The sequence below is a fragment of the Callithrix jacchus genome, chromosome 22, assembly GCF_049354715.1.
Source record: "Callithrix jacchus isolate 240 chromosome 22, calJac240_pri, whole genome shotgun sequence".
Lineage (NCBI taxonomy): Eukaryota > Metazoa > Chordata > Mammalia > Primates > Cebidae > Callithrix > Callithrix jacchus.
This window is the reverse complement of record NC_133523.1, coordinates 30,886,396-30,903,164: the sequence shown is the minus strand read 5'-3', so window position 1 is coordinate 30,903,164 and position 16,769 is coordinate 30,886,396. Positions and strand designations below refer to the sequence as shown.

Sequence of the window (16,769 nt, the reverse complement as noted above, 5' to 3'; positions counted from 1 at the left end):
TATTGAGAAGAAAATAAATTTAGAGCTGTGACAGACTACAAACTGTAACAAACTGCAGAAACAAACTACAACCCAGATCATCTATAAAGATACTTAACAGATTGACAGCAAAGCCTTTCCAGTTGCCTTTATGACTTCTTGACATATGCTTAGGTTCTGAGGATCAAAGGCCCTCAAACTTACCTGTTTCACTTTTGAACTAAAGCTAGTCTGTGAAATCTCTAGCAGAAAATAAAGGGCATACCCATTTCATAGCACCTCTGCAATTAGGCCTTTGATTATTTGGTGTGATAACTTATCCATACTAAAACATTTTCAAGAGAGAAAACAGATTATTATTAATTACTATTTTTTGAGACAAAGTCTTGCTCTGTCGCCCAGGCTCGAGTACAGTGGAGCAATCTCAGCTCACTGCAACCTCCCCCCCTTTTGTGTTCCAGTGATTCTCCTGCCTCAACGTCTCAAGTAGCTGGGATTACAGATGTGTACCAGCACACAGGGCTAATTTCTGTATATTTAGTAGAGATGGTGTCTAGCCATGTTGGCCAGGCTGGTCTCAAACTCCTGACTTCAGGTGATCAGCCCTCCTCAGTCTCCAGAAATGCTGGGATTACAGGCTATTAGTATTTTTTAAGACAACGTCTTGTTCCGTGGCTCAGGCTGGAGTGCAGTGGCATGATCACAGCTCCGCTTGGGCTCAAGCAATCCTCCTGCCTCAGCCTCTGAAGTAGCTGGGATGACAGGCATGCATGCCACCATGCCTGGCTAATTTACTTTTTAAATTTTTTTGTAGAGAAGGAGTCTCCCTGTATTGTTGAGACTGATTTTGAACTCCTGGGCTCAAGCAATCCTCTGGCCTCAGCCTTTTGGAAATGTTACTGGGATTACAGACCTGAGTCACCCTGTCCAGCTGAGATGTTTTTAATAATTATGCCAGAGCAGGCATAAACAAGGAGTTTCCACCAGGGCAAACTGGGCCATATGATCACCGTAATTATATACCACATCAAATTTAAAGAGTCAAAAATTTCAAGAGTAGTTTAGAGTTCCAGATATATTTAAATTATAATATCCAAGATCTAAATTATATGAGCCATATAAACCAAGTGAATCCCTTACTAAATTTAAAGCTCCGAACATCTCACATTGTACACAAAATCCATTTCACATGTATTATAAACCTCAACGTGAAAAAGCAAAGCCCAAAAAGGTTTAAAAGATAATCAAAGTATCTCCATGATGTTTAAAAAAGGAAACACTTGCTGGGCATGGTGGCTCACGCCTGTAATCCCAGCACTTTGGGAGGCCGAGGTGGATTATCTGAAGTCAGGAGTTCGAGACCAGCCTGATCAACATGGAGAAACCCCGTCTCTACTAAAAACACAAAAAATTAGCCAGGCATGGTGGTGCAAGCCTGTAATCCCAGCTACTCCGGAGACTGGGGCAGGAGAATCACTTGAACCTGGGAGGCAGAGTTGCGGTGAGCCAAGATCGCACCATGGCACTCCAGCCAGGGCAACAAGAATGAAACTCCATCTCAAAAAAAAAAGAAACACTAGCCATAAAAAACTGAGGAACATGTTTACATTAAAATGAAGAACTTCTGTTCATTAAAAGAAACTACAAAATGGGGAAAAAATATTTGCAATATATACATCCAACAAAGGATATATATTCAGAATACAGAACTCTAGAAAAAGACATGTATTTCAATTTAAAAAGGTCAAAAGATTTCAAAGGTACTCTATGAAAAATGAAATCCAAAGTCCCAGGTATGAAAAAGTGCCCCATTTAGTAATGAGGGAAATGATTAAAACTAAACACAACTACATACCCACCAGGATTGGCTAGAATTGAAATATATGATACCAAGTCTGGTTGTTGGTAAGGGATACGAAACAAGAACTCTTACATACTAACAAATGAAGCAAAAATTAATAAAAAACTACTTTGGAAAATTACTTGGCATTATCTGATAAAGACAAACATTCCCCGTGTTCTTGCAATTCAAATTCTAAGTATATAACCTCAAGAAAACTACAAAAACATGCTTCTGTGCATTTTAACAGAAATGTTCATAAAATCATTGTTTATAATAGCCCCAAACTGCAAGCAATCTAAATGCAATATCCAAAACGAAGGAATAAACTTGTTATATTCATAATAGAATACTATGAAACAATAAAAGCTAAAAATTAAATATATACAAGATAATCTTATTTATATAAAGTTCAAAAAAATGGGCAAAATTAAACTCTTATTATTTAGAGATGTAAACTTACATGGTAAAACTATAAATGTCAGAACAACATTTATATCTGGCTTAAATGATGATGGTGATAGTTGATGGGAAAATAGGTGGTGCAAAGCTTCTGGCAATGTCTGTCTTGCCCTGGGGGTAGTTACAAAGATTGTTTAAAAATATTTCATTTTTTGGCTGGGCGTGGTGGCTCATGTCTGTAATCCTAGCACTTTGGGAGGCTGAGACAGGCAGATTAGTAGTTCGAGACCAGCCTGACCAATGTGGTGAAACCCCATCTCTACCAAAAATACAAAAATTAGCAGGGCATGGTGGCACACGCCTGTAGTCCCAGCTACCCGGCAGGCTGAGGCAGGAGAATCACTTGACCTGGGAGGTGGAGGTTGCTGCAAGCCAAGATCGTACCACTGCACTCCAGTCCTAGGTGACAGAGCAAAACACAGTTTCCAAAACAAAACAAAACAAATTTCATTTTTATCTTCTATATCTTTTCAGTCTGTGTAGTTAGACTTCCCAATAACACTCTGGGGGCGGGGGTTCAAAAAAGAATTCTAAGAATGTTACTCAAAGAGATTAACTCTTAATCCATAGCTTAAAAACAGGGATCTCTACATCCAAATGCAGAGATTCATGAATAAACTTTTGGCTTTAGGCTACACCTATAATCCTAGAACTTTGGGAAGCTGAGGTGGGTGGATCATTTGAGGTCAAGAGTTTGAGACCAGCCTGGCCAAAATGGTGAAACCCCACCTCTACTAAAAATACAAAAATTAGCCAGGTGTGGTGGTGGGTGCCTGTAGTCCCAGCTACTTGGGAGGCTGAGGCAGGAGAATCACTTGCACCTGGGAGGTGGAGCCTGCGGTGAGCTGAAGATTGTGCCACTGTACTCCAGCCTGGGCAACAGAGGGAGACTCTCAAAACAACAACAACAATAAAACACAAAACAAAACAAACAAATGAAAAGTTTTGGCTTTAATCTGTTGGACTACCATTATTCATCCCAATTTTGAAATGGAATGTGAAATTTTCTGTCATCAAATTACTCAACAAGTCATGTACATTCTACAATTTTAAGATTGAATTCCTTACTTCTAATCTTGAAATCTGAAATTAGAGTCCAGTATTGACTAGACAGCTATAATGTAGTTTTGGATTAGATAGTATCATGTAAAATAATATATAAAGTTTGATAATGTCAGTTTTTGCAAACATAATTAAATTCCTCAAACCTGTTACAGATTTAACTCATGCTACTTAAGAAAAAGTGGCCAGGCGCAGTGGCTCATGCCTTAATCCCAGCACTTTGGGAGGTGGAGGCAGGCTGATCACTTGAGGTCAGGAGTTGAAGACCAGCCTGGCCAATATGGTGAAAGCCTATCTCAATTAAAAAATGCAAAAATTAGCTGGGTGTGGTGGCATGTTCCTGTAATCTCAGCTACTCAGGAGGCTGAGGCAGAAGAATTGCTTGAACCTGGGAGGCAGAGATTACAGGGAGCCAGGGTGGTGCCACTGTACTCCAGCCTGGGCAACAGAGTGCAAATTTCATCTCATTAAAAAAAAAAAAAAAAAAAAAAAGCATATAATGGTGTGGGATGAAATATCAAAGCCACGAATTCAAACATAAAATTCAATGATTAAAAATTTTTTTTACTGCCCTATTCCTATATTTATCAAGTCATGACACAAAAAACAAATTTATATTTTATGTCGAATGAATTTAACTATTACAGACTAATGAAATATTTATCGACTCAAAGCTGCTTAAAAGTTTTTAAAATGTGGGTTAAAGTGTAGACTTTTGGGGTTCCTGCATAAAAGGATATGTTCATAGTTTTTAAAAAAGAACGAAAATACTTCAGAAATTTTCAAATGTATGTTTTTTTTCCTTGTGAGGCGTGAAGATAGCACAGCCAATTTATTGAGTCACTAAACTGGCAAGACACTTTAAATTCAGATTAGGCAAAGCAACACTTAAAAAAAATTTATTAAACAACTTTAATGAGAAATTATTTTCAACCCATATCTGGCTCTGATCCAGCACTTTTCATAACTTCATAGAGGCTTTTTCATAATTTCATAAAGCCAGAAAAATACTACACAGCTAAATATCTACTATTAAAAAATAAAAAATAAGGCCAATCAAAAACTAAGTTACTTAAGAAGTATCACTGGGAAAGTCTTTAATAACCACTAAACACCATCATACATCCTCAAGTATAGTGGATGTCTAAAAAGATGACAAAGCCCTAAGCCTACAGTTGTTTTATTTTTTTTTTTTTTAGTTATTTTTATTATTTTTTTGAGACGGAGTTTCGCTCTTGTTACCCAGGCTGGGGTGCAATGGTGCGATCTTGGCTCACCGCAACCTCCGCCTCCTGGGTTCAGGCAATTCTCCTGCCTCAGCCTTCTGAGTAGCTGGGATTAGCAGGCACGCGCCACCGTGCCCAGCTAATTTTTTGTATTTTTAGTAGAGATGGGGTTTCACCATGTCGACCAGGATGGTCTCAATCTCTTGACCTCGTGATTCACCCGCCTCGGCCTCCCAAAGTGCTGGGATTACAGGCTTGAGCCACCGCGCCCGGCCTCCTACAGTTGTTTTAATGAGGTAATGTGTCACAACACAATGTTTCACAAGGTGAACAGGGAAATTTAGGGGTACTCCCTGGTTTTTCACACTTTTAAAATTAGACTTGGTGATTTCAAAGTGTATAATTCAATGATTTTCAGCAAATCTGCAGAGTTGTGCAACTGTAGCCATCTCGTACTACTCCCTTACTGTGTACAGTTCTATAACATCAAGGTTCCCTACCCAGGTGTAAAATTTGTTCCAGTACTAGGGCTGTTAAAAAGATTTACCAGAGGCCAGGCGTGGTAGCTCTCGCCTATAATCCCAGCAATTTGGGAGGCTCAGGAGGGTTGATCAACTGAGGTCGGGAGTTAAGACCAGACTGGCCAACCTGGTGAAACCCCGTCTCTACTCAAAACACAAAATTAGCAGGGCGCTGTGGCGGATGCCAGTGATCCCAGCTACTTTGGGAGGCTGAGGCAGGAGAATCGCTTGAACCCGGGAGGCAGAGATTGCAGTAAGCCGGGATCATGCCATTGCAGCACTCCAGCCTGGGCAAAGAGAGCGAAACTCCATCTCAGGGGAAGGAGAGAGAGGAAAAAAAAAAAGGGATTTACCAAAGCATCCAAAGAAATGTCCTGAAATACTTGATTCCGTGAAACCACTCCCCTATCAGTTAAAGATTTAAAAAATTTTACAGATTATGAAAATCTTCCTTATCCTTGTACCTATGACCTATCTAGAGGATCCCTAAGCATGCTTATGCAGTTCCCACCTCTACCAGAAGCGCTGGGAAAATCACCTAGGTTATCTAGCTTCCCCCAAAATATTTTACACTATTGTGAGATTTCCTTAAGATTCAGGAGCTAACGTTTATTTTCTTTCTGCTTTCCTGGAGGAGCAAAGGCCCTGCACGTGTGAACGGAAACAAAACCCACACAGACTCTAGGGATGCCAAATATTAATACTATGGGTAGGGGCACCTTCCTTCTCGACAGAATTCCCTTTCCCAACGAGCCTTCAGTCAATGCCCACTGAGCCTGGATCAAAGGTCAAGATCGCCTGGATCAAGAAGGGTCCCGGACAAGCTTGAACTCGTTTCCAGAAGCAGGGGCGTCCGGGAAGCAGCAAACATTTTTACCGCACGCTCTAATGAAGATGGTTGCACAACAGGCTTTGAGAATTCCGGTTTAACAGGTAAATACCAACAGAGGATGAGCCGAGGGAGATGGGATCTGCTCCACTGCACCGATGGCATTTCGAAAATGTCTGCGTCGCAGAGCAAACCCAAAGTTTTAGCACATTACTCAGAGTTCTCCTGAGGAAGATCGCCACGAACAGAAATGAATAAAGTGAGAAAATGGGTGCTGTGGAGTCAACGCATCCACGATGAACTCAAGCTGGGCGAAAAAATTCTTTGAATACTCGGGCTTTGTTTTGTGCTAAGACAACAGAACTCCCGAATCTCGGAGTTGGAAGACCCGTTTCTCCGTGTTCTCCCGCCCGTTGTCGGACTTCAGGGCCGCCCGCACGCCCGCCCGCCGCGTACTCAGTCCCGTAGTTCCCCGTGCTTCAGGCGCGGACCTTCCTGGGGGGCGGAAGCCAGGGAGACGCGGGGAGGCCGCGGTCCGGCCCGCGACGCCAGGGCCCGGAGAATGGAGGGGAGCGGCCTCCCGGAGCTCCACGGAGGGAGGGGAAGGAGCGAGCCAGGAGGCTGAGGGCCGGAGCGGGGAGCAGCCTTGAGTGGCGCCCGGTCCGACCCCCACCCCGAGGCCCGGTCCCACGTACCTTTGGCGAGGGCTACGGTGGAGTTTTCGGTGTCGATGGTGTAGAGGATGCCCTCGTAGCGGATCTCTGCCTTGGAGATGAGGCTTATCTTGCTGCCGATGTAAGGGGTGCCCCCGCTCATGGCGCCGCCGCCGCCGCCGCCCCGGGCCGCTCGCAGAGAGGCAGATCCCACGCCGCTGTCGCCCGCTCCGCACGCCCGCTCGCTAGGTCGGCGCCTACAGCAGCCGCTTCAGACCCAACATGGCGACGGTGCCGGCTCCGCTACCCTCCCCCAGCCTCCCGCCCTCAAGTCGCGGCGCGGCGGCGGCCGCGGCGGCAGCGGCGGCGGCGCGGAGCATGCTGGGAGGGCGAGGCCGCGCCCTCGCGAGACTTGGCAGGTGGCGGGTGGTTCCCGACTGCTTGGCGGCTTCGGGAGTCCTGTCAGCGCCTATTTACCTGGGCTACGACGGCAGTCCTGGGGCAGCGTGAGAGGAATTTCGGGGACTTGCTGAGTGCCTCGTGGCACCCGCTCGCTGAGGGCTGGAGAGGAGGCGCGCGGCCCTCCTGACCCAGGCCGCGGCCTCTTTGTCGTGGGTCCCGTGTCTTTGCCGACGCGAGGCCCCCCGTCTGGAGCGCTGCCCACCCACCTGCCTCCGAGCTTTGGCGAGTCGCTGCTCATCCTTTTAAGACGCTGAACCTGTACCTCGTGGAGCTTCCACGGCTCCATTACCGCAGCCATCGCCCAGGAAGTTTCCCCTGAGGTTGCTCCTGGAGCTGGGGCTCTCAAAAGGACCCAGTTTTTCAGCTCGCCCTGTCCCGCTCGTTCATCTGGTCTGAACCAGCCTAATGGCTTGCATCGCCATTGCAACTCACCAATCCCAAGTATCAGTCTGTAACTTGGATCAATTCCGTGAACTCCGATTTCTGTGGAATTGGTATCTCAAACGTTAAGGGTCCAAAGCCATGCTCCCTGTTTCTCCTCTAACCTGCTCCTTCACCACCGTTCCCCATTGATGTAACAGGTACCATTTTTACTCAGCTGCTCAGACTAAAAGCCTTGAGTCAGCCTTGACCTCTGTCTTGCCTCCACATCTGTTCTGAGTACACCTCTGTTATGTCTACAGAATATTTCCTAAATCTGACCCCTTCTCCTCATCTCCATCCCTACAGCTGCACGACAAGCCGCGATTACTCTGGCTAAGTTATTGCAGCAGCCTTCTAAAAGTTGCTTTTGTGTCAACCCTTGCCCTCTAGTTTATTCTCAACACAGCAGCCAGAGAGAACTTGTTAAAATCGAACTCAGATCATGTCCTTTCTCTACTCACTCTACTGATCCCATGTTACACAGAGAGGAAACCAGACTGCTTCAAAGGACATGCATGATTTTGCTTCTCGTTCTGTTCCAGTCACGTCTAATTCAACTAGTATTTGAACACTTTATTCCAATCTCTGCTCAAATATCACCTCCAGAGATGACGTCCCTGACAACCTTGTTTAAAATAATACCACCCACATCACTCTACATCCCCTTAACTCAGTTTGCATTTTCTTCATAGCATGTATCTCTCTCAAGTATGTTTACTTATTTGTATGTGTCTGTCTCTTTCATTAGAACATAAACATTTTGAGATAGGGATGTTGTTTTGGTCACTGCTGTATCATCAGGGCCTGGTACAGCACCTGGCTCAGGGCAGCTGCTCAGTTAATATTTGCTGAACAAATAAACAGCAGGATGAAGGCAGAGCACAGGCAGAATGGTGGTGAGCTAAGAGAGCAAATGGCAAGAAGCCTGGCATCTTAAGAGAGGGATGCGGCCGGGCGCGGTGGCTCACGCCTGTAATCCCAGCACTTTGGGAGGCCGAGGCAGGTGAATCACGAGGTCAAGAGATGGAGACCATCCTGGTCAACATGGTGAAACCCTGTCTCTACTAAAAATAGCTGGGCACAGTGGCGCGTGCCTGTAATCCCAGCTACTCAGGAGGCTGAGGCAGGAGAATTGCCTGAACCCAGGAGGTGGAGGTTGCGGTGAGCCGAGATCGCGCCATTGCACTCCAGCCTGGGTAACAAGAGCGAAACTCCATCTCAAAAAAAAAAAAAAAAGAGAGGAATGCAGGAGAGAGAGCTCTGATGGGGCTGGTGCACAGTGGCTACAAAGAAAGGTTTGGAAATCCCTGTTTCAAAGGTTTGGAAATCACCTGTCCTATGAGGAAGGTGAATTCTTTGTTTTTGTTTTTTTTTTTTTGAGACATTCTCTGTCACTTGGGCTGGAGTGCAGTGGTTCCATCTTGGCTTACTGCAACCTCTGCCTCCTGGGTTCAAGCGATTTTCCTGCCTTAGCCTCCTGAGTAGCTGGGATTACAGGTGCATGTCACCACGCCTAATTTTTTTTGTAGTTTTAGTAGAGATGGGGTTTTGCAATGTTGGCCAGGCTGGTCTCAATCTCCTGGCCTCAAGTGATCCACCCGCCTTGGCCCCCAAAGTGCTAAGATTACAGGCAAGAGCTATCATGCCCGGCAATTCTTTTAAGGCGAAATAATATCCCTTTGTATGGACATACCATATTTTGTTTATCAGTTGATGAACATTTGGGTTGTTTTCACTTCTGCTACTATAAATATCCATGAATACCTCTATGAGCAAGTTTCTGTGGGAACATGTGTTATCAGTTCTCCTAGGAATGAAGTGGTTGAGCCATATGGTAACTTGAAGTTTAACTTTTTGAGGAACTGTTGAACTATTTTCCAAAGCAGCTACACTCTTTTACATTTCCACTGGCAATTGTATGAGGGTTCCAATTTTCTCCACATCCTCACCAACACCTATTGTTGTCTCTCTCTTTTTTTTTTTTTTGAGGCGGAGTTTCGCTCTTGTTACCCAGGCCAGAGTGCAGTGGCCCTATCATGGCTTGCTGCAGCCTTCCTAGTCTCAAGCAGTCCTCCACCTCAGCCTCCCAGGTAGCTGGGACCACAGGTGTACACCACCATGCCCAGATAATTCTTGTATTTTTTTGTAGAGACAGGGTTTTGCCATGTTGCCCAGGCTGGTCTGAAACTCCCAGACTCAAGTGATCCTCTCACCTTGACCTCCCAGAGTGCTAGAATTATGGGCAAGAGCCCCATACCCGGCTACCCACTTTTAAATTGGGCAATTTGTCTTTTTATTGTTGAGTCGAAAGAGTCCTTTTATATGTTCTGGATACAAGTCCCTAATCAGATCTATAATTTTCTTTTTCTTTTTCTTTGAGATGGAGTTTCGCTGTTGTTACCCAGACTGGAGTGCAATGGCATGATCTTGGCTCACCGCAACCTCCGCCTTCTGGGTTCAAGCAATTCTCCTGCCTCAGCCTCCCGAGTAGCTGGGACTACAGGCATGCACCACCATGCCCAGCTAATTTTTGTATTTTTAGTAGAGACGGGGTTTCACCTCGTTGACCAGGATGGTCTCTATCTCTTGACCTCGTGATCCACCCGCCTTGGCCTCCCAAAGTGCTGGGATTATGGACGTGAGCCGCCGTGCCCGGCCAGATCTATAATTTTCAAGTTGTCTCTCTCATTCGGTGAGTTGGTTGTTTTTCACTTTCTTGATGGTGTCCTTTGAAGCACAAAAGTTTTTAATTTTTATAAAGTCCAGTTTATCCATTTTTTGGTTGTTGTTTGAACTTTTGGTGTCATATCCAATAAAGCATTGCCTAATCTAGGATACAATATTTACCCCCAATGTTTTCTTCTAAGCTTTATGTGTTAGCTCTTACATTTAGGTCTTTGATTTATTTTGAGCCAATTTTTGTCTATGGAATAAGGCGGACTTTGAATTTTGGCTGAAATGGAGATGGGATTAAGAAGCTTTTAGATTGGCTGGGCTCAGTGTCGCACGCCTGTAATCCCAGCACTTTGGGAGGCCAAGGCTGGTGGATCACCAGGTCAAGAGATGGAGACCATCCTGGCCAACATAGTGAAACCCCGTCTCTACTAAAAATACAAAAAACTAGCTGGGCTTTGTGGTGCGCGATTGTAATCCCAGTTACTTGAGAGGCTGAGGCAGGAGAACACTTGAACCCAGGAGGCAGAGGATGCAGTGAGCCAATGTCGTGCCACTGCATGCCAGCCTGGCAACGAGCAAGATTTTGCCACAAAAAAAAAAAAAAGAAAGAAAAGAAAAAAGCTTTCAGATCAAACAGGAGATGAAGGAGTGATTACAGGAGGAAGAGTGAGATATATGTTCTGGGAAGGAAGCAATTCAGTGTGGCCAGAGCCTAAGGTATGCAGAGTATATTAGGAGTTACAGTGAATAGCAGTGGCCACAGCAAAGATGGTGAGGGGCTTGTTTCTCCCATATTGTCCATCAGCCATACCCTAGCCTCAAAGTAAAGACAAATATAGGGAAAAGACAGTGTACTAGATAGGAGTTGCTTTGGAGAAGCCTCACAGATCCTTCAGGTCTCCTCTCCTTCCCCATAGCTCCTCAAGTGAAGAAATTCTAGAGCTGCTACTGCTGAAAACATTAATGAGGAAGAATTTATTTTTTCTACAAGCTACCAGGAGCTCTTAAGCAGGGAAGCAACCATGGATTTTTGATTTTTAGGAAGCTTGTGATGGTCACAAAATATGTCACAGTTCTCAACGTTGTTTCTAGTACATGAAATGGAGATTAATGTGCATATTACACTACGGGCTACCAATCAATAGCTGCATTATGCCTAGTTCCTGCCACAGTATGGTGCAGGAAACCATGAGTTTCAAAACATAAAGTAGAATCTACAAGATTGGTGACTGGTGACTGATTGGGTGTAGCCAGATAAGGACTCCTAGTTCCAGGACCGAACACCTAAGTGAGTCCTAGGGCCAGTGATGGGCATAAGGAGAGTGGATAAAGAGCAGCTTATTTGGTGGGAGGATGAAAATATTAATAGATGCAGGTAATTTTGCCCTTGTTGATCTGGAAGTGCCTGTTGGGACACCTGAGCAATTGCATCTACTTTGTAGTTGGTATGACCCTAGAAGTCGGGAGATCTGGAATGGAGATGTAAATTTGGAAATTGTTATAGATGGAAAAGGATAAGCTCGCTCTCAGTGGCTCATTTCTGTAATTCCAGCTACTTGAGAGGCACTCCAGCCTGAGTGACAGAGTGAGATTCTGTAAAAAATAAATAAATAAATGCCTGGAACAGGCAGATCCGTAGAGGCAGAAAATAGTGGATTAGTGGCTGCAAAGGCCTGGGACATAGGGGTGAGGAGTGGGAATGGGAAGTGATTCTCAGTGGGTACAGGGTTTCGTTTTGGGGTGATGAAAATGTCTGGAAGTAAGCAGGGCACAGTGGCTCACACCTGTAATCCCAGCACTTTGGGAGGCCGGTGGACCCTGTGAGGTCGGGAGTTTGAGACCAGCCTGGCAAACATGGTGAAACCCTGTCTCTACTAAAGATACAAAAAAATTAGTGGGCATAGTGGTACATACCTGTAATCCCAGCTACTCAGGAGGCTGAAGCAGGAGAATCGCTTGAACCTGGGAGGGGGAGGTTGCAGTGAGCCAAGGTCTTGCAATTGCACTCCAGCCTGGGCAACAAGAGTGAAACTGCATCTCAAAAATAAGAAAAACAAAAAGAGAAAATGTCTAGAAGTAGATCATGATAATGGTTGCACAGCTTTGTGGATATACGAAAAACCACTAAAGTATATACTTTAAAAAGTGGATTTTGTGATATGTGAATTCTATTTCAAAAAGGCAAACTTTCTATATAAAATGGCCCTATTAAAACTAAGGTTGTGTAGCAAAAACAACCACTTGCTTTTGAAATAATATTTAAGTAAAAAAGCTAAATATAGAGTTGTGTGAATATAAATAATTAAAAGGAAAGAAACAAATAGCATATGAAAATAAAGCAGGAAAGTAGTAATTTTGAAATGCTTTAGTACCATGGTATTAGATATAAAATTTTAAGGAAAGTTTTTCTCTCTGTATTATTAGGTGGTGTGCTCTGTTTATCCTTTTATGTGTAAGGAACCACCCCCAAATTCAGTGACTTAAAACGATTATCATCTTATTATACCTCTCAATTTCATGGATCAGGCTTGGCTAAGCAATTCAGTCCCTCTATGTAGCTTCAGCTGTAATCATTGGGGGCAGTTTGGTCTAGTGGGTCCAAGATTATCTGACTATTTACAGGATCAGCTAGAAGGCCAGGATTTTGTGACACTGTGAAGCCACCTAACCTTTTGGACTATCAGCTATCCTATTTGTGGCAGTATTATTTTGAGTCTCTCCTGACCAGCAAACACGTATCCTAAATGATGCAAAAGGCAAAGATACCTAATATCAGCCGGGGGTGGTGGCTCACACCTGTAATCTCAGCACTTTGGGAGGCTGAGGCGGGTGGATCACCTGAGGTCAGGAGTTCAAGACTAGCCTGGCCAACATGGTGAAACCCTGTCTTAAAAAAGAAAAAGATACCTAACACCGACTGGAAATCTACTTTGTGCCTGGTATTGGGTCAGTCATCTTATACACATTGGAGGAAACACATCTTAGGTAGGTTTTTTTTTTCTTGCTGTATTGCCCAGGCTGGAGTGCAGTGGCATGATCTCAGCTCATTGCAACCTACACCTCTTGGATTCAAGCGATTCTCATCCCTCAGCCTTCTGAGTAGCTGAGATTACAGGTGTGTACCACCACGCCCACCTCATTTTTGTATTTTTAGTAGAGATGGAGTTTCACCTTGTTGGCCAGGCTGGTCTGGAACTCCTGACCTCAAGACATCCATCTGCCTTGGCCTCCCAAAGTGCTGGGATTACAGGCTCTTTGGGTGGCTGGCCCAAAGGCTGAGTTCTAAAGCCATGTGTGTCCATTGGTTCTTCTCAGAAGGAGATGCTGAGCCAGAGTTAAGAGGTTTATTGGAGAAGAAGCAGGATTGAGCAGGGAGAGCCCAGACTGTGCTGCAGATCTGACAACATCTTGGCCAACCTAACAGAAGCCCTGGAGCAAAGATTGCTCTCTGGAACAGTCATGCATTGGTCAGAAATGGTTAGGCCTTCATACCCCCGCTGTGTTCTGTCATTGGGTGGGGTTGCCTGGAGGAGCATGGACTTGGATTGAAGGCAGAAGTAAATCTTGTTGGCTACTTTTTCACTTCTTGCAACAGCTAATGAGTTCTTTCCGGAAGTCAGTAAAAATTAGGTGTAGTGGCTGGGCGTAGTGGCTCATGCCTGTAAGAACCAAAGTGACCGAAGTAAATATTTTTTCCCTAGAGAGGGCATTTCTTGCCAGTCAACTAGGATGAGGAGCTGATCGGTCAGATCCAATCAAGAGTGGAGGTGAGGCCAGGCTTGGTGGCTCACACCTGTTATCCCAGCATTTTGGGAGGTCAAGATGGGCATGTCACAAGGTCAGGAGATCAAGACCATCCTGGCCAACATGGTGAAACCCCATTTCTACTAAAAATACAAAATTTAGCTGGGCTTGGTGGCATGTGCATGTAATCCCAGAAACTCGGTGAGCTGAGGCAGGAGAATCGCTTGAACCAGGGAGATGGAGGTTGCAGTGGGCCAAGATCTGGCCATTGTACTCCAGCCTGGGTGACAGAGTAAGACTCTGTCTAAAAAAAAAAAAAAAAAAAAGAAAAAAAAAGAGTGGAGCTGAGTTGGGGTTGAATGAATTGCAGATTCAATTTCTGTTCACTTGGGTTTTAAATGGGTTTTAAGGGCAAGATGTCATCTGTGTGTCTTATGGGTTCCTTCTTCTAGTGGAATTTTTGACCCAAGCATGAAGAGTTAGTGGAGTTTTCTCCCTTTCAGTGAGGGAGACAGAAGACCCAGCCTCTTGCACTGCAACCCACTTAGCAAAAATGAAAGACTAGTGCTGTGGTTTTAGTTCTTACATATTTCCATCTGTTACTCCAGCCCGTAGAGATGTTTAAAGAATCGGTGGTTTCTTCTTAGCCAAGCAGAGCCCTATTCTCTGTGGCAGGACCCATCCTCTGCTTGCCCATGACCAGACTTGGCAAATGCCCCTACTGATCCTTAATCTTTCCTCACTTATGAAGTCTTGCTCCCTTCTCTAGAACTTAGTTCCTTTAGACTATTTTATGATACCTGAAAAATCAATATGATATTTTACTTCATCTGTTTTCCCCCCTCTTTACAGTGAAACTGGTGTTTTATTTACATCTTTTACAGCCTAATTGGAAGAGGAATTGGAAAGATTTTTTGGGCCACATTTCTTTTTAATTTAAATTAAATTAAATTAAATTAAATTTTTGAAATGGAGTTTCACTCTTTTGCCCAGGCTGGAGTGCAGTGGCATGATCTCTGCTCACTGCAACCTCTGTCTCCCAAGTTCAAGACATTCTCCTGCCTCAGCCCCCTGAGTAGCTGGGATCACAGGCATGTACCATCATGCCTGGCTAACAGAGTCAGGGTTTCACCATGTTGGCCAGGCTGGTCTTGAACTTCTGACCTCAGGTGTTCCACCGGTCTTGGCCTCCCAAAGTGCTGGGATTACAGGTGTGAGCCACCATGCCCCGCCTTTGGCCATACTTAAATTCATGAGAAATATATCTGTTATATCTTTAGGGACGCCTCCTAGCTAGTTTTTTTTTTCTCTAAAGTTCAGATAGACTGCTGGTCCTTCATTTAGGCAATATATGATGCTATTGGCTTGTATCTGGGGACTGTATGTTTTGGAAAATATGTCCCTTCAAACAACAGACCCACTTTCATTCGGTGAACTTCTCATTCTGTGAGAGGCACACTGAAACTGAGACTAATAATCATTGCTAGGGAAGGTGTCTCCCATCCCATATGTACTTTGGGGTACATGCACATTGAGTGGAATTGTTGCTGATTACTATCTTTCTCTTACTGTCTCTTTCCAAAGCACGATCATTGAATGATAGAAAGACATAGATGATACAATTTCATAGTTTTCTGCTTCTTAATTTAGTTACAGCAACCCACTATTATATGCCTTTACATCTAATATTAAAATGAGATAACTGGCTGGGCATGGTGGCTCATGACTGTAATACCAGCACTTTGGGAGGCTGAAGCAGGAGGACTGCCTGAATCCAGGAGTTCAAGGCAAGCCTGGACAATATAGTGAGATCCCAGCTCTACAAAAATAGAACAAAATTACTTGCACATGGTAGCATATTCCTGTAGTCCCAGCTACTCAGGAGGCTGAGGTGGGAAGATCTCTTGAGCCCAAGAGGTCAAGGTTCAGTAAGCTGTGATCATGCCACTGCACTCCAGCCTTGGCAACAGAGTGAGGCCATCTCAAAAAAAACAAAAACCAAAGCACACCACTTAAAAGCGGAAGTCAAGTAACTTAGTTTTAGTATTAAGGTGGAAGCCAGGGATTTCAATCAAGTTGTTACAGTTCCACAATGCAGGTGCTTTACACCATTTTAGGACGGCAAATATAATTTTTTATCAATTGACAACTTAAGTAGATGGTACTGCTTGCCTGGAGATTTGTGTTGAGAAGGATTCTGAGGTTGTGTCTGAAACATCAGGAGCTTGTACTGTGATTAGTTGCCAGTGCCTTGCATGGGCACAGGGTGGAAGAATGGTGCCACCAGGTGCAATTCTGTCTATACCATCTGCCTCCTAAATAAATGCAGTAAAAGCATGACTAAGTGCTTTGTAAACTTAATAGCATTCTACAATTAGTTTTATTATCCTTGCCATTTCTCAAATATTTGTCTAACTACCCTAAAAAGAAGCAATAGAAATTGGTAAGACATGTATGATTAAAAAGTAATCAAAGTAATGGAAACTCATCTAGAATGAATTTTTCTGAGGGAAAAAAATGTTAATTTTTTTGGAGACAGGGTCTTGCTCTCTTGCTCAGGCTGGAGTACAGTGGTGAAATCTTGGCTCACTGCAACCTCTGACTTCCAGGTTCAAGCAATTCTCCTGCCTCAGCCTCCTGAGTAGCTGGGACTACAAGTGTGTATCACCACACTCAGCTATTTTTTGTATTTTTTAGTAGAGACAGGGTTTTGCCCATGTTGGCCAGGCTGATCTTGAACTCTTGACCTCAAGTGATCTGCTAGCCTTGGCCTCCTAAAGTGCTGAGATTACAGGCATGAGCCACTGCGCCCAGCCTGAAAATAATATTTTTATTTCATATTTGATGATGTCAGGCCTGTCCCTCTAGACTCCCTGCCCACCCCCCTAACTT

The 16,769-nt window shown here is 44.2% G+C and overlaps 2 protein-coding genes across 5 annotated transcripts in view; one reads left to right on the top strand and one right to left on the bottom strand.

Annotated features, from left to right (window-relative positions):
* The window catches only part of LSM14A (LSM14A mRNA processing body assembly factor), a 61,475-nt gene extending 54,588 nt beyond the window's left edge, over positions 1-6,887 (bottom strand). For all 4 annotated transcript variants that reach the window (XM_035284778.3, XM_035284777.3, XM_078359015.1 and 1 more), the window contains exon 1: positions 6,615-6,887. In XM_035284778.3, the coding sequence (XP_035140669.1) occupies positions 6,615-6,735 (121 nt within the window). In that variant the 5' untranslated portion in view covers positions 6,736-6,887. The remainder of the gene's footprint in view (positions 1-6,614) is intronic.
* Positions 6,332-16,769, top strand: part of LOC144580722 (uncharacterized) — a 44,850-nt gene continuing 34,412 nt past the window's right edge. Inside the window, exon 1 of the mRNA XM_078359017.1 lies at positions 6,332-7,615. Coding sequence (XP_078215143.1) covers positions 6,734-7,105 — 372 coding nt within the window. The 5' untranslated portion in view covers positions 6,332-6,733 and the 3' untranslated portion in view covers positions 7,106-7,615. The remainder of the gene's footprint in view (positions 7,616-16,769) is intronic.